This window comes from Meriones unguiculatus, chromosome 2, assembly GCF_030254825.1.
Source record: "Meriones unguiculatus strain TT.TT164.6M chromosome 2, Bangor_MerUng_6.1, whole genome shotgun sequence".
Classification (NCBI taxonomy): Eukaryota; Metazoa; Chordata; class Mammalia; order Rodentia; family Muridae; genus Meriones; species Meriones unguiculatus.
Window position 1 is genome coordinate 107,115,767 of NC_083350.1, and position 13,757 is coordinate 107,129,523.

General features: G+C 48.4%; 1 protein-coding gene across 2 annotated transcripts; it reads left to right on the forward strand.

The window, feature by feature from the left end:
* Nucleotides 1-5,802: 5,802 nt before the first annotated feature.
* On the forward strand, nt 5,803-10,434 carry Dusp6 (dual specificity phosphatase 6). Of its 2 annotated transcripts, XM_021643210.2 has the most exons (3): nt 5,803-7,076; nt 7,493-7,930; nt 8,962-10,434. In XM_021643210.2, the coding sequence occupies exons 1-3, from the start codon at nt 6,677-6,679 to the stop codon at nt 9,267-9,269; spliced, it is 1,146 nt and encodes a 381-aa protein (XP_021498885.1). In that variant the 5' UTR covers nt 5,803-6,676; the 3' UTR covers nt 9,270-10,434. The 2 variants fall into 2 exon arrangements, with proteins under 2 accessions (XP_021498885.1, XP_021498886.1); XM_021643211.2 differs by lacking the exon at nt 7,493-7,930.
* The last annotated feature ends 3,323 nt before the right edge of the window (nt 10,435-13,757 follow it).

A 13,757-nucleotide genomic window follows, 5' to 3' on the forward strand; every position in this document is an offset into this window, starting at 1 on the left:
GATTGCTGAGGGAAGGACAGGGTGGTGGGGAGTGGTAGGTAACACAGCAGTGAGCTCGCTGCTCACACCCATGTAACTAAGGAACACAAGATGAAAGGAGAGCCATAAGGCCAATAAACGGAAGCAGGGGCAAATACTCAGGCTAATCCCCATGAGTCTACACACGTGGTGCATTCTCAGAAAGACTCTGGAGAGAGGAGTATGTATGTAGATGGCCGGGACTTTCAGACACAATTAGGCAGGGGATTGGGGGCTGCCACTCCATTTTAGAAAAGAAAGCAAATGAGCTGGCAGAAATGCCAACTTCCTGGTGATTGCCGAACTATATACTTGTATATTTCTGACTTTGTGAAAGTGAATTGTAACAGGAAAGAAATGGGTGGTTTTTGTTGTTGTTGTTGTTTTCTAATGGAAAGAATGGAACAAAACTGATGAAAGGAATTAACATTATCTTTAAATGAATTCCCTTGCTAGAGACTGTCAGCTTCAAAGGCATCCTCTAGATAACATCTCCACGGAATCTGCAAGGTCAATCAACTGGCCTCTCCTAGACCTCAGGATGAATCTCATCACTCTTATATACCTTCATTTTAAATCAGGCAATTTTAAACTGTACTCTTCAAATAAAGTTAGATTCCATTTTGAGGTTGAACTGCTCCAAAAGCTGTTGCAATTTTGAAGGCCCCGTGGGACATCTTAACAGAAAATTGTGAATATATTACAATTTAAGTCAGTGCTTTCAAAACACCCTCTTCCTGTTTGTTGAAAATCTGCTCAGCTATTTTCACATGATGTGTTAATAAATGTCATTGTATCCAGAGATTATTCCAAGAAGATTAAAGGTCATGCCAACTCATCTGGGTCCTACAAGTCTCAAGGCTTCTTAAACTCAGGAAAATCCCTGCAAAGCCAAGGGCCTAAAGAAAATTTGTAACCAAGAGACTTACTAACAACTTTTAAAAAGCTTTCCAGGGTGAACAAAACACCTAGAGAAATTCAGCAACAGGTACTTAGCCCCCCCCCCAGCCCCCAACCCCAAACAAGGATCATGGGAGTGCATGACCTAGCTTTATTTCTGCTGCTATGATAAAAGACCTGACAAAAAGCAAATTAGGGGAGAGGGGTTTATTTCAGCTTATATTTCCAAGTACATCATCATCATGGGGGAAGTCAAGGTAGGAATTCCAAACAGCTAACCACACGGCACCCATGGGCAAGAGGAGAGAAATGAATGCACACATGCTCACGTATGTCCAGTTCAATTTCTCCATGAATATACTTCGGAACCCTTGGCCTATGGGATGGTGCTGCCCACAAGGGATTACGTGCTCCCACACGAACTAAACATAATTGATAAAATCACCTCACAGATCAATTCCAGCTAGACAATCTCTCCCAGATCGTTCTAGGCTATGTCAACCATTAGCGTTGATGATCAAAGTGCATCTCTATACTCAGGAGAGTGGGTCCAAGGTGACTTTCTGCATTCTGATTTTTAAAACAGAGTCCTGTGGTTGGGGAATGTGGTTCAGTGGTAGAATACATACAGAGCACATTCGAGGCCCTGGTTTCAACTTCCAGCACTACAGTGAGTAAATAAGAAAACCTCCTACCCATGACGTTTAAGAAAGGCACAGAAGCCATAATCATCAAGAAAGCCTGTAGTCCTACTCACGGCTAGAACTCTTATCTTGAGAGAGAGCTTCTCCTGGGGGCCTGAGCAGTTAAGGGTCACCTGTAGCAGCAAGTTAGCTTTATCCGAGAAGCGATTTAAAAGAACATCGAATTGGCCAGGCCCAGGGCAGATAGAGTCTGTAATTCCAGACTCTGAAGGCTGAGGAAGAAGAGACTTGCAAGTTCAAGCAAGGCCTGCGAGGGCTACAGAATCTGTGATACACACCCTAAGTTACTCGGGTTACTCGGCAAGACTCTCTCAAAATAAACAATTTTAAAAGGACCAGGGAGCACTCTCCAAGCGTCTCTAGTAACACAGGGAAAAATGAGTAGAGTACCCGTCTTTGCATCCTATGCTATGGAGTTGTCTCTTATCTCCATAGTCCTTTCAGTAAATATTCACATTCCTGAAGGTCCTTTCAGCGAGTATACGTAGTCCCAACTTTACACATTTCTGGATTCCCCTCCTTGCTTAGTTTTCTGTGTAGCGCTTTTACTTCCTAACACAGAACAGAACAATTTATTTCTGCACTTACGGGAGGTTAAGCTCAAGAAAGGTAAGCTAATATTAATTTTTAAAAATATATTTGTATTTGTATGTATGTGAGTTCGAGGTCACCTTGGAGGCAGATGACAACCTCAGAGGTTGTTCCTTAAGGCAGCTGCTCACCTTGCTTTTTGAGGCAGGGTCTCTCACTGGCCTGGAACTCAGCAACCAGGCCCTGCTCTGGAGAGTAAGCTTTGGCAGTCTGCTTATCGCTGCTTCCCTAGGGCTAGTATCAAGTGTTGATCTATTTTTAAATTTTAATAATAATAATAATAATAATAATAATAATAATAATAAAACAACCAAAATCATGGGTTTTCTGGAATCAAACTCTGATCCTCCTACTTGGAACAAAAGCACGCACTTCTCTATCCATTCTTGTCTGCTTCATTCACACTACTTTCCTGGAACCTGGAGTGAGTGAAGAAAGTGAGACCCGGAACAGTTCAGTATCGACCGAGTAGGGCTGCCTCACTATCCGTGAGTGACAGAGGTAATATTTGAACCCAAGCCCATGCTACTAGGTAACCAACTGTAACTGTGAGGGTTAGAATCTGTGATATATACCTTAAGGAAGAAAGAATGCAGTCCATCTTGTTAAGGGAGGACCAGTGAAGAAAACCATTGTTGTTTAGATGGGCCAAAGAGATTAATCTCCCTTAACACATGTGGAATGTGTGTAAGAGATCTGTGGTCAAAATCCAAATGTAGCAATTTAGCAAGTTAAAAATCTCATGTGTCAAGGCTGGAGACATGGCTCAGCAGTTAAGAGCACTGGGGCTGGAGAGATGGCTCAGTGGTAAAGAGCACTGTCTGCTCTTCCAGGGGTCCTGAGTTCAGATTCCCAGCAACCACATGGTGGTTCACAACCATCTATAAAGGGATCTGATGTTCTCTTCTGTAAGACAGACATGCATGTGAATAAAGCATTCATATATAAGGTCCTGAGTTCAATTCCCAGCAACCACAAGGTGGCTCATAACCATCTGTAATGAATTCTAATTTCCTCTTCTGGTGTGTATGAAAGCACAGCACTCATATACATAAAGTAAATAAGTAAATCTTTTTTTATAATAAGTAAATCTTAAAACAAAACAAAACAAACACTTGTGTGTCTTAACAGGAAATAGAAGCTTAATGGTTTCTGGCCCTGGTCTTGAGTCTGGCCTCAAGCTCTGAGCACTTTCTTTGCTATTGTATAGCTTCAGGCAAATTTTTTTAACCTCCATTACCTAAGTTTCCTAAAGGCTGTCCAAAATATTCAGGTAGAAACAGAGACAAGGATGTGCCCAATTTACAGTACTGTTTCCTACACACCATTTCATTTGTCCTGGTTTGGTGCAATGAACCACGTTTTTTAAAAACGCAGCCTCCACCCAGTTAACCTGGGTAAACTGTCATTTGAGGCTGGCCTGGGACATCTCCTGTTTTGCTCCACTATTAAACTGGCGTAAATTAAACTGGTTTGAGCAGTCCTCCGAGGATTTGGCTGGGAGAGAAACCGGGCAGGCTGTCGGGAGGGCTTCAAAGGGAGTGCCACACCCTTTGAACACCTCCCAAAGGGCTCAGGCCATTTTTGCAGGTTAGCATGGAATATATAATCCCACCAGCTAACGGCACACCATTACCATTACCATCACTGGGCCCATTTAATTGTAGAGAGACCCCACAAAATACAAGGGTGACCAGGAGAGAGAATGTGACCGAGTACAGTTAGATCGAAAAGGTCAAGTTCCTTGAAGTGGGAGATAACTCAAACTCAGAAACACATGAAAAAAGAAAAGCTTAGAGCTCTCCTTGCATGCCAAGACGTTGCAATCATCCTTCCAAATCTCGGGTGGCTTCACTTTGAAGTTTGGTAAAGAGAGACCCAACCTGTTTCCCTCCTCTGTTTGGAGGTTGAGACACCCCATTCATTCACCCCATTCCGCGGCAGAGCGCCCCACTCTCTTCCTAGCCCCTGGTCCCACAGACTGAAACGTTTCGGGGTGGGAAAGCCTGTGACAGATGGGGAAGGCTCCGGGGGCGTCAGATGCAGCGCACGCAGCGCTGGCCTACCCCAGCGGGGATTGGAAGCCATCCAGTGAAATATGGGCGTTTTGTTCCCATTGCTGCCCAAAAAAGGCGCGGAGAGAAGATGGAGGCGACCCCCGTTTTCATCAAAACGCTCTCCCCCAGGGGCGCCCGCCTGCGGGAGAGCCCCCAAAATTGGCAACCTGGGACCTCGAAGCCGTCCCGGTTAGCCCACATTTCCCAGGCCCCGGAAGAGGCGGGTGATGAAAAAATGCAAATAGCAGTGCGGGCGACAGCAGGTAGGACGCGGGCGCGCGGCGCTGGTGCGGGGCGATCCTATGACCTAAGGCGCCCTCCGCGCCCCGGATTCGGGAAGGGCCCCAGCCCGCGCTTCCGCCTCGCGGCCGGGGCGGGACAAAGGCCGGCTTCTTTCCGTGGGGCCGGGAGGGCAGACCGGATCGAGACGCGCGCCTTCCGCAGGGCCCGTCGCCGCCGCCGCCGCACACAGGTGGTTTTCCGTCCGGGAGACGCGGCCGCCGCACTTTTATATAACAATGGGGCCGTGTTCGCCGGGGATGCGCTCTAACCCCCGCCGGTCACGCCTCCATCCGGCCCCGGAGCCGCGCCGCCTCCGTCCCGAGCCGCCTGCGGGCGGTGCGGAGCAGCGCAGGCCGTCCCTGAGACTCCCCACCCCAACCCGGGAACCGAGGGGTCCGGACGCGGACTCCTGGCTCCTTTCCCGCTCCGGGAGGTGACAGTTCCGCCCGCACCCTACAGGCTCGCCCAGGGTCGTCTCCTGGCCCCCCTCCCCCCGGGCAGCCGGGCTGTGGCCAGAAGCGCAAGCGCATTTGGAGCTTCTAGCGTGCTCTGTGCGGGTCTCGGGCCCCGCAGGAGCCGAGAAGGGATAGGGGACCGGCATCGCCTTCCACACTAGCCAGCTGCCGTTTGTGCTCGAGTTTCCTCAGCCTTGCAAGTCCCCCGGGGTTGCGGGGATAGTTTGTGAGGCCAGGCGTCCCAGGCACCTAGCCCTGGCTGCCCTGCCAGACCGCAGTCCTCCCGGCCCCAAATCATTGAGGGAGCTTCACACCCCAGGCTCGGTGGGTGACCGTTGGTTGGGTTGCAAGATTCTGGGAACAGTGGCTCCGAATGGCCCCCCACGCCAGCAGAGCAGAAAAGTGTAGGGCTAGCTGATGAGGTTTTTCTTGCCCTCCCCCCAAAAAAAGTTGAGAAAACCCGGGTTTGGGCCGATTCTGGACAATCCAAACGTTTGTTTGTTTAGTTGCTCTAAAAATGTTTCAACAAAACCCCAGTTTGTTTCGAAAGATGTTGGATTAGCATTTAACACTTGGTCGGGTCGCTAAAGCCCAGGCAGTTCACCAGCCCCAACACAGCCTCGGCTAAAAAGAACATCAGAACAAACAGAACTAGACTTTCAAAAGACCCAAACAAACGCCACACAGGATCTAAAGGAAGACGGGGGTGGAGGTTCGGGGCAGAGGCGGAGCTATGGCGGGCTTGGGTCTAGAGTTTGGAGGGAATGAAAAGGAAAAAAAGAAAAAAAAAAAGCAACTCAAGTTTTATTAAAACTAGCTTGAGAGCGCAAGCGCTGCGAAGGAGGGCTTTTGTGCTTGCTAATTGCACCAGCGGTGCGCAAGAGTTGGACGCGAAGTGCGAACTCTGAGCAGAAGGAAACACGAGACAACTCAAGTGCCCTGGTTCCTGCGCCCCTGCTCCTCCTCCACCGCCGCCTCCTCTTCTACCTCCTTCCTCCCGCCGAGCCCGCAGTTGCAGCTTGTTTGCACTGGGGCTTATCCGGAGCGGAAATTCCTTTCCGTTTTTGTGAATGACAAACTCATTAACAATTCATCAACACAACCTGTTCCAGCCGGCCCGTCCCCACGGCAACAGCCCCTTCCGCAGCGCGCTCATTGGCTGGCCGAGAGAATGTATCCATTGAGACGCAGCCTGTTTGTATCCATTGAGGAGCTGCCTCGCACAGGGGGTGTGCTCTCGCCGAGTGCTAGGGACTGTGAGCAAACCCAGCCTTGACTCATCCGGCGAGAAACCCGGGGTTTGGTCTGAGGCTCAGCCTCGGAGGGAAGGATTAGGAGCTGCTAGGCTTTGCTTTTCCTTTTTCTCCTCTCAGTGGCACGGAGTCCGAATTAATTGGATTCCATTCACTGGGGAGGCACAGAACTGGGCACCTTCATTCAGGGAGATTCGCTGACTCCGAGAGTCACCCGCTGCAGCCCGGTGCGGAGGGACCACCGGCTCGGTTTCTGCTGTCGCCTTCCCTACCCGCTAGCCTCGGCTTGGGACAGGCGAGGCGGACTCGACACCCCGCTCCGAGAGCGAGCGGGAGCTCCGCGCAGCGTGCTCGGCTTATGACTGCCTCGAGGGGCGTCTGCTAGGCACCCCGTCTTCTCCTGCAGCTCGACCCCCATGATAGATACGCTCAGACCCGTGCCCTTCGCGTCGGAAATGGCGATCAGCAAGACGGTGGCGTGGCTCAACGAGCAGCTGGAGCTGGGCAACGAGCGGCTGCTGCTGATGGACTGCCGACCGCAGGAGCTGTACGAGTCGTCGCACATCGAGTCGGCCATCAACGTGGCCATCCCCGGCATCATGCTGCGGCGCCTGCAGAAGGGTAACCTGCCGGTGCGTGCGCTCTTCACGCGCTGCGAGGACCGCGACCGCTTTACCAGGCGCTGCGGCACCGACACCGTGGTGCTCTACGACGAGAACAGCAGCGACTGGAATGAGAACACCGGTGGAGAGTCGGTCTTGGGGCTGCTGCTCAAAAAGCTCAAGGACGAAGGCTGCCGGGCGTTCTACCTGGAAGGTAGGTGGCGCGCCCCGGGTGCCGGGCTCCGGGCTGGGGAAGCCGCAGGCGATTGCCGCGCGTGTTCCGCCGAGGGGAGCTGGCCAGGCGCCTCCACTTTCGCCTCGCTTTCTTTGGGTCGGTTTCGAGTTGAGATTCGGAGGACTGGAAGGGTGGTTTAGGGTGCAGCTAGGCACCTCCTAGCCCCTCAGACTATTAAGGGAGGTTGTCATTTTTGTGCATTTCCGGATTCGGAAGAATAAATGTTCCCCGGCGAGGCAACCGGTCATGTCCCTAAAGGTGCACGTTGAAGTGTTTCTCCTGCTTCTGCAGGAGATTCATAGGGTACCTACCTGTGGTGGTTTTCTGCACCCAGCTGCGGCTGAAAATTTACTACGGCATCTCTGGTTACAGGATTGCTTTTCTTGTTCTGGCAGGTGGCTTCAGTAAGTTCCAGGCCGAGTTCGCCCTGCACTGCGAGACCAATCTAGACGGCTCGTGCAGCAGCAGCTCCCCGCCCTTGCCAGTGCTGGGTCTTGGGGGCCTGCGCATCAGCTCCGACTCTTCCTCGGACATTGAATCTGACCTTGACCGAGACCCCAATAGTGCCACGGACTCGGATGGCAGCCCGCTGTCCAACAGCCAGCCTTCCTTCCCGGTGGAGATTTTGCCCTTCCTGTACCTGGGCTGTGCCAAGGACTCTACCAACTTGGACGTGTTGGAGGAGTTTGGCATCAAGTACATCTTGAATGTCACCCCCAATTTGCCCAATCTGTTTGAGAACGCAGGGGAGTTCAAATACAAGCAAATCCCTATCTCGGATCACTGGAGCCAAAACCTGTCCCAGTTTTTCCCTGAGGCCATTTCTTTCATAGGTGAGAGTATTTTACAGTCAGTCACTCATGGAGTTGAAGATGTTAATCTGTGTTTCTGCAAGCTGCTTTGCTGGACTGCAGGTCTCTACTGTTCCTAGAGCATTCTTAGTTGTGGTTTTTCTTCCTGCTAAAGGAGAAACAGGGCCCGTTGACACGGCAGATCAGGGGATTATTTGAAACATTTTCTTAAAACCATTTAATTTGTATTTTTAAAGGGGTACTGTTCCCCATCAGCCGAATTTTCCACGTCTCTAGGTAGGGTGTGAGAATGAAGGGAGAGAGCTCAGTAGAAGCACTCCCTTATAGACAAGAATCCTACTGTTGCTTCATAATTTAAAAAAAGAAAGAAAAGAAAACCTAGTAGTTTTTTTTTTTTTTTTTTTTTTAGGACGCCCAAGTTAGTTGTTGGAAAGCTGTTTGAATACTAACTGTTACCTGGTTGAATGATACTGCCCTGTGCTGGTGCCTGTGAGCCTCTGGGTAACCTGATGCCGGCAGGAAGAACTGTGGGCTAGGAGCCTCAGAGAAGCGAATCTCCAGGCATTGTAGTGCACTTCCTATTACAAAGGAACTCATTTTCAGGCCGTGTAGACATCCTGTTCCTCCTAATGGGCTGTCCCCTGTGACTTCCCTCTCTCTTTTAAAATGCCTGAATACCCCCATTGTTAGTTGCACAACAGTTGGAGAATAATTTAATAGACCCTTGCAGTCTGCCTGTCTGTATGAGAGCCATTCAGGACCATATTGCAGGGTTTCTGGTATTCACATGCTGAGGCAAAGAATGTACACATTAAGGAATTTTTTGTTGGTAGAAACTTAATACAAAAGCTCCCTTTACAGGAAATATCTGAAATATGTAATTGTGTTCAGCGTACGTGTTTATCTCAGTTACACATTTTTCTGCTGCCTTCAGGGGCTCCACTGCCACACACGATTGTTTTTGGTATTCCTTCTTAATTCAGCGTTTAGGCTGAGCGTTTGCAAAGGGTGGTTTTCGGTGTGGTGACATCTTTGCCGTTTTATGTTTGCAGATGAGGCCCGAGGCAAAAACTGTGGTGTCCTGGTGCATTGTTTGGCGGGCATCAGCCGCTCCGTCACCGTGACCGTGGCCTACCTTATGCAGAAGCTCAACCTGTCCATGAACGATGCTTACGACATCGTCAAGATGAAGAAATCCAACATCTCCCCCAACTTCAACTTCATGGGCCAGTTGCTGGACTTTGAAAGGACACTGGGACTCAGCAGCCCCTGTGACAACCGCGTGCCGGCACAGCAGCTGTACTTCACCACCCCCGCCAACCAGAATGTCTACCAGGTGGACTCCCTGCAGTCTACGTGAAAGGCACCCACCTTTCCTGGCCGGGAGTGTCCCATGCCTTCATCAGTTTCTCTTGGGCAGCGTCTACCAGGCTGCTTTCTTTGTGTGTGGCCCCAGGTGTCAAAATGTCAGCAGCTGTCTATTAGACAAGGTTGCCAAGTGCAAAATTGGTTATCACAGAAGGAGAGATTTGCTCCATTCATTCTTTTCGGAAGGACAGGACATGCTGTCTAGATCCAGGAAATAGGTTTGCTTCTGTACCCCAGCCTACCCAAGCAGGGACTGGACATCCATCCAGATAAAGAGGGTAGGACCAAGTAGGGTAGGAGCAAGTGTTCTTTAGGGCCTTGTATGGCTGTTTCCTATTGCATCTGGAACTAACTATATATTGTCTTCAGTGAAGACTGACTCAACTTTGGGTATAGTGGAGCCAAAGAGATTTTAGCTCTGTGCTTGTGGTATCGGTTTGGAAAACAAATCAAAACTGATACTTTCATTTGATTATTGTAAATATTTGATCTTTAATAACTTGACAGTGTTCGTTTGGCTTGTGTTTTTATCTTTGATGGGTTTAAAAGAAATCCAAAGGGAGAAAGAGCAGTACACCAGTTCTTAAGACAAAAAATAAGGAAAAATTTGCTCTTTTTGAATCCAAAGGGTATATTTGCAGCATGCTTGACCTTATTGTACCAATTCTGATGACATTTTTATGGATATTATTATCACTAAGACTTTGTTATGGTGCAGTCTTTGGTCTCATACGTATATCTTCCTTGCGATTTTTTTTTTCAATGTAGTTTTGACTCTGCCTTACCTTTGTAAATATTTGGCTTATATTGTCTCAAAGGGGGTATCTTGGAAAGACACCAAAATTGTGGGCTCACTTTTTTTCTTTTTTTACAACTTCAGCTGTGCTAAACAGCATATTACCTCTGTACAAAATTTTTCAGGGAGTGTCACCTCAAATGCAATACTTTAGGTTGGTTTCTTTTAAAAAATTAAACTGGAAGTGTGTATGTGTGTGTGTGAGCATGGGTACCCATTTGGTAGGTGGGATGTATCCAATCATGAAGAAGGGAGAATTAACATTGCTCCATGATGTTCGTGGTGTAAAGTTTTGAGCTGGAATTTATTATAAGAATGTAAAACCTTAAATTATTAATAAATAACTATTTTGGCTATTGAATGTGCTTTTATTTGTAAATGTCTCCTTAGTATATGAAGTTCTACACTTAAGAAGTGGGGACTGATAAAAGCTTGTCGGGGTGAGGTTACCAATGGTTTTCAGATAGTTTGTGAAATTTTGCTTCAAGTCAAGACCTCATAGGGTTGACTGTGTCCAGCACACAGATTATGCTTTATAAGTGATTCAGGCTTAATGAAAGTTTTCTTCTTTACTCCTTGTTAGAGAAATGAAGCCTGCAGTATATCCCTTGTTAGAGTGTGAGGTTTGGGTATTGATAAGTTGTCCCAAGAAGGCTGTCCCAGGATCAAGGCAGCCACATACTAGCCTCTGTCCTCCAGGATCTCTAAGCTCCATAGTCTTGGACATGCCAGGAAGTAGAGATAATCATTTTTTTCCAGACTGTCTGGTTCTAATGAAAATTATCCTAGCACTAGCTAGAATGGGTCCCTTTCTTTCATGCACATGACATTCTAATAGTATGTTGGCTTTCTCGTGGACTTGCATGTGGTTTTAAGTGTTTATGTTCACTTAGGATGACATCTTGCTCTCCAAATTCAAGTCTGCTTTTGTGCTTGGCTATTTTAGGATGTAGGCCAGAACAGCCATTGAATCTCAGTTACAGACTTCTGAAGTTCCCTCCTGAGCAAAAGGCTAGGCATCCTGTCAGTTTCTGGAGCCCTTTTTTTCTAAGGACAGAAATATGTAAAGTAAACCAAAGGTAAAAGGAGGTGAGCATAGGAGAAATGAAAGTGCTGGAACATACATTTTGGGATGTCACACCTGATCTCATCATTTTGAAACAGGAAAAGGAGCTTTTCTCCCAGGCAGTTTGGGAGACTACTGTTGCCAGTGCTCTCTGGCAGTCTACCTGTAGTCGTCAAGTGGCTGTCATTCTATAAGCAATTGTGTCAACCTGACTGGGAGTCACTTTTAAGCATCTAAGTACAAAAACCAAACTGCAGAAAAAGTAACCAAGTCAGGATCCCATTTGGCTGTCCCAAGTCAGCAGGAACCCAGAAAGCAGAAATGGATTGCAGTTCAACTTGGCTCCAGTTAATCCAGTTCTGAAGAGTTTCCGCTCCTGGCATTCCCCAAACTGCCGGTTCAAAGCAGGGATTTGCAAGCAGCGTTTGCTGTCCAGCTGCAGCTCAAGTAGCTGAGTGCTTTCTATCCTTCTGTCTTTCCTCTTGAATTTTTTTTTTCGTTCTTTCTTCCATTAAGGGGGAAGGGGTGCATTGTGGTAATGTTAGTGCAGTTTCCCCTCGTGGATCATCTCTATTCCTCCCAGAACTTTCATACACCGAGTTCCTACTGCTGGGCTCCAGCCGACAGCTGGCCTCCCCAGCACTTCCTCTTGTTTCACTGTGGGTTTGTTGTTTGTCAGTCCACTTCTGAAATTAATAATGTTTTCTGGCCAAGTGCCACAAGCCATTACCACAAAGAGGAAGTAACACATATGAATAGCAGGAAGCCATGCGGGGTCACAGTGTGAGCTGAACCTGTGGAGGGAGCATAATTGAGCCTGGCCCATTCAGCAAGTGTCTGAGAGTGAGTTCAGGAGAGGGGAGCTGTAGCATTTAAGCAACTCAAGCTGTGAAAAAAAAAAGTTTCCAATAAATTGAGAGCAAATGGTCTTTGTCACCAGTCTGAGTGAGGAGACAGAGCAAGGAGAGTTTAGGGCCCCCGTAAAGTTGCAATATTTGGGGTTTCTTCCCTCGTGGCATATTGCTTCATAAAGCTGGTGAACACAGGGGTGCCTGTTTCCTCTATTCCCACAAAGGGGTTCATGTTAAAAGGGTGATTTTTTTTTTTTTTTTTTTTTTTTACGGTTCACACAGGGCAGGAGATTCAAAGAGCTGTATGCTTTTCTTCTGTTTCTGCTCTGAAAGGTGGGAGGCTGGAACTGACAGCATGGGCCCTCACCTCACCCTGCCTGTGCCTCTTTTTTCTTCCTGCTACCCTACCGGCTTCTTTGTGCTTGTAAGGAGCCAGAGAAGGCTATCATTTTCCTTCTCAAAGTTGGGCTGGTTTCCTGAATGGAGCCTGCACCGTTACTAGGGCAACCTTTGCCAGCAGCTGCTGGCTCCATAGCCTCCTCCTTCACCTGCTGTCCCCATTAGTGCCATCCTCGAGTCTGAGAGAAAGTACTACCTTCCCTGTCCGGTAAGGGGGAGGCGGGAGAGTCGTGCAGCAGTTAATGGTATGAACAGATTTCAGGGTTAAAATCAGAATTAGGAAGGGTTGTCTAGTGGCAAAAATACCAACAGTCTTTGGAGGAATGGAAATGGAGATATGCATGGAACTTAAAATTGGAAGGCTTAAGTTGTAACTCTTGTCCTCTCACTGATGAAAAGACTAGCCCTGAGAAAGGCTAGGGGAGCCTTCCGGCCCCCACTCAGGTTATTTTTGACCCTGGTCTGTTGAATGAGTGAATGCTTATCTATCATTCTAGGATCCTTTCCTAACTCCAGCCTTTTATCATGGATTGGTGATATTTTGCTAAAGCATAAAACGAGAAAGGTAGGTGGGAAGAACCTCGGTCGATGACAGATAACAAATACTGCACATTTATGCTTCAGAATGGCTCTGTGAGAAAGGCTCTATTATTATCTTCCAAAGAGGAAACTGAGGTAGTGAGTGCTCAATAGCGTTTAAATCCGCCGGTATGGCCATCTAGTGCTCTTAGGGAATCTCCCTGAGTGGTAACTGTTGACACCTTTTAGAATTGAACGTTGAGGCTCTGTCTGCTGCAGACTGCTTGTCCGTCAGTATTTGCTCCTCTTTACAACGCCCTGCAGTGCCGGATAGGAAGGAGCGCCTCCATTTTACAGCGGAGGAAGTGGAGGAATCAGAGGTTGCATGGCCTGGATGCCGGAGCCAAATCATGAAAAGGCCAGGCTGCTGTGCCGCCAGGGACAGGTCGGTTCATCTGGAAGCTTCTTTCCTTCCTCTCCAGAGAGAAGTTGCCCAACCCTGGGCCGATTAGCACATAAATTACAAAACTGATGTTCCAAAGGATCTCAAGCAAGCCCAGTGAGGCATGGCCCTGACCCTTGCTCACACTGCTGTGATAGGGGAGGGAGACTTCTGAAAACAGCTTACCTTCTGTCTCTGACTCTTCTGAAAGAAACCGGTGACAGGGAGTCAGGGTGGGGGAAGGGCAAAAGAAAGTGTGGAGATCTGGGCGCACACCTGTGATCCCAGCACTCCGGAGGCAGAGGCAGAGGGAGGCAGAGGCAGAGGCAGGTGGGTCTCTGTGAGTTCGCGGGTAGCCAAGGCTACACAGAGAAACCCTGTCTCGAACCCCGCCCCACCAAAAAAAA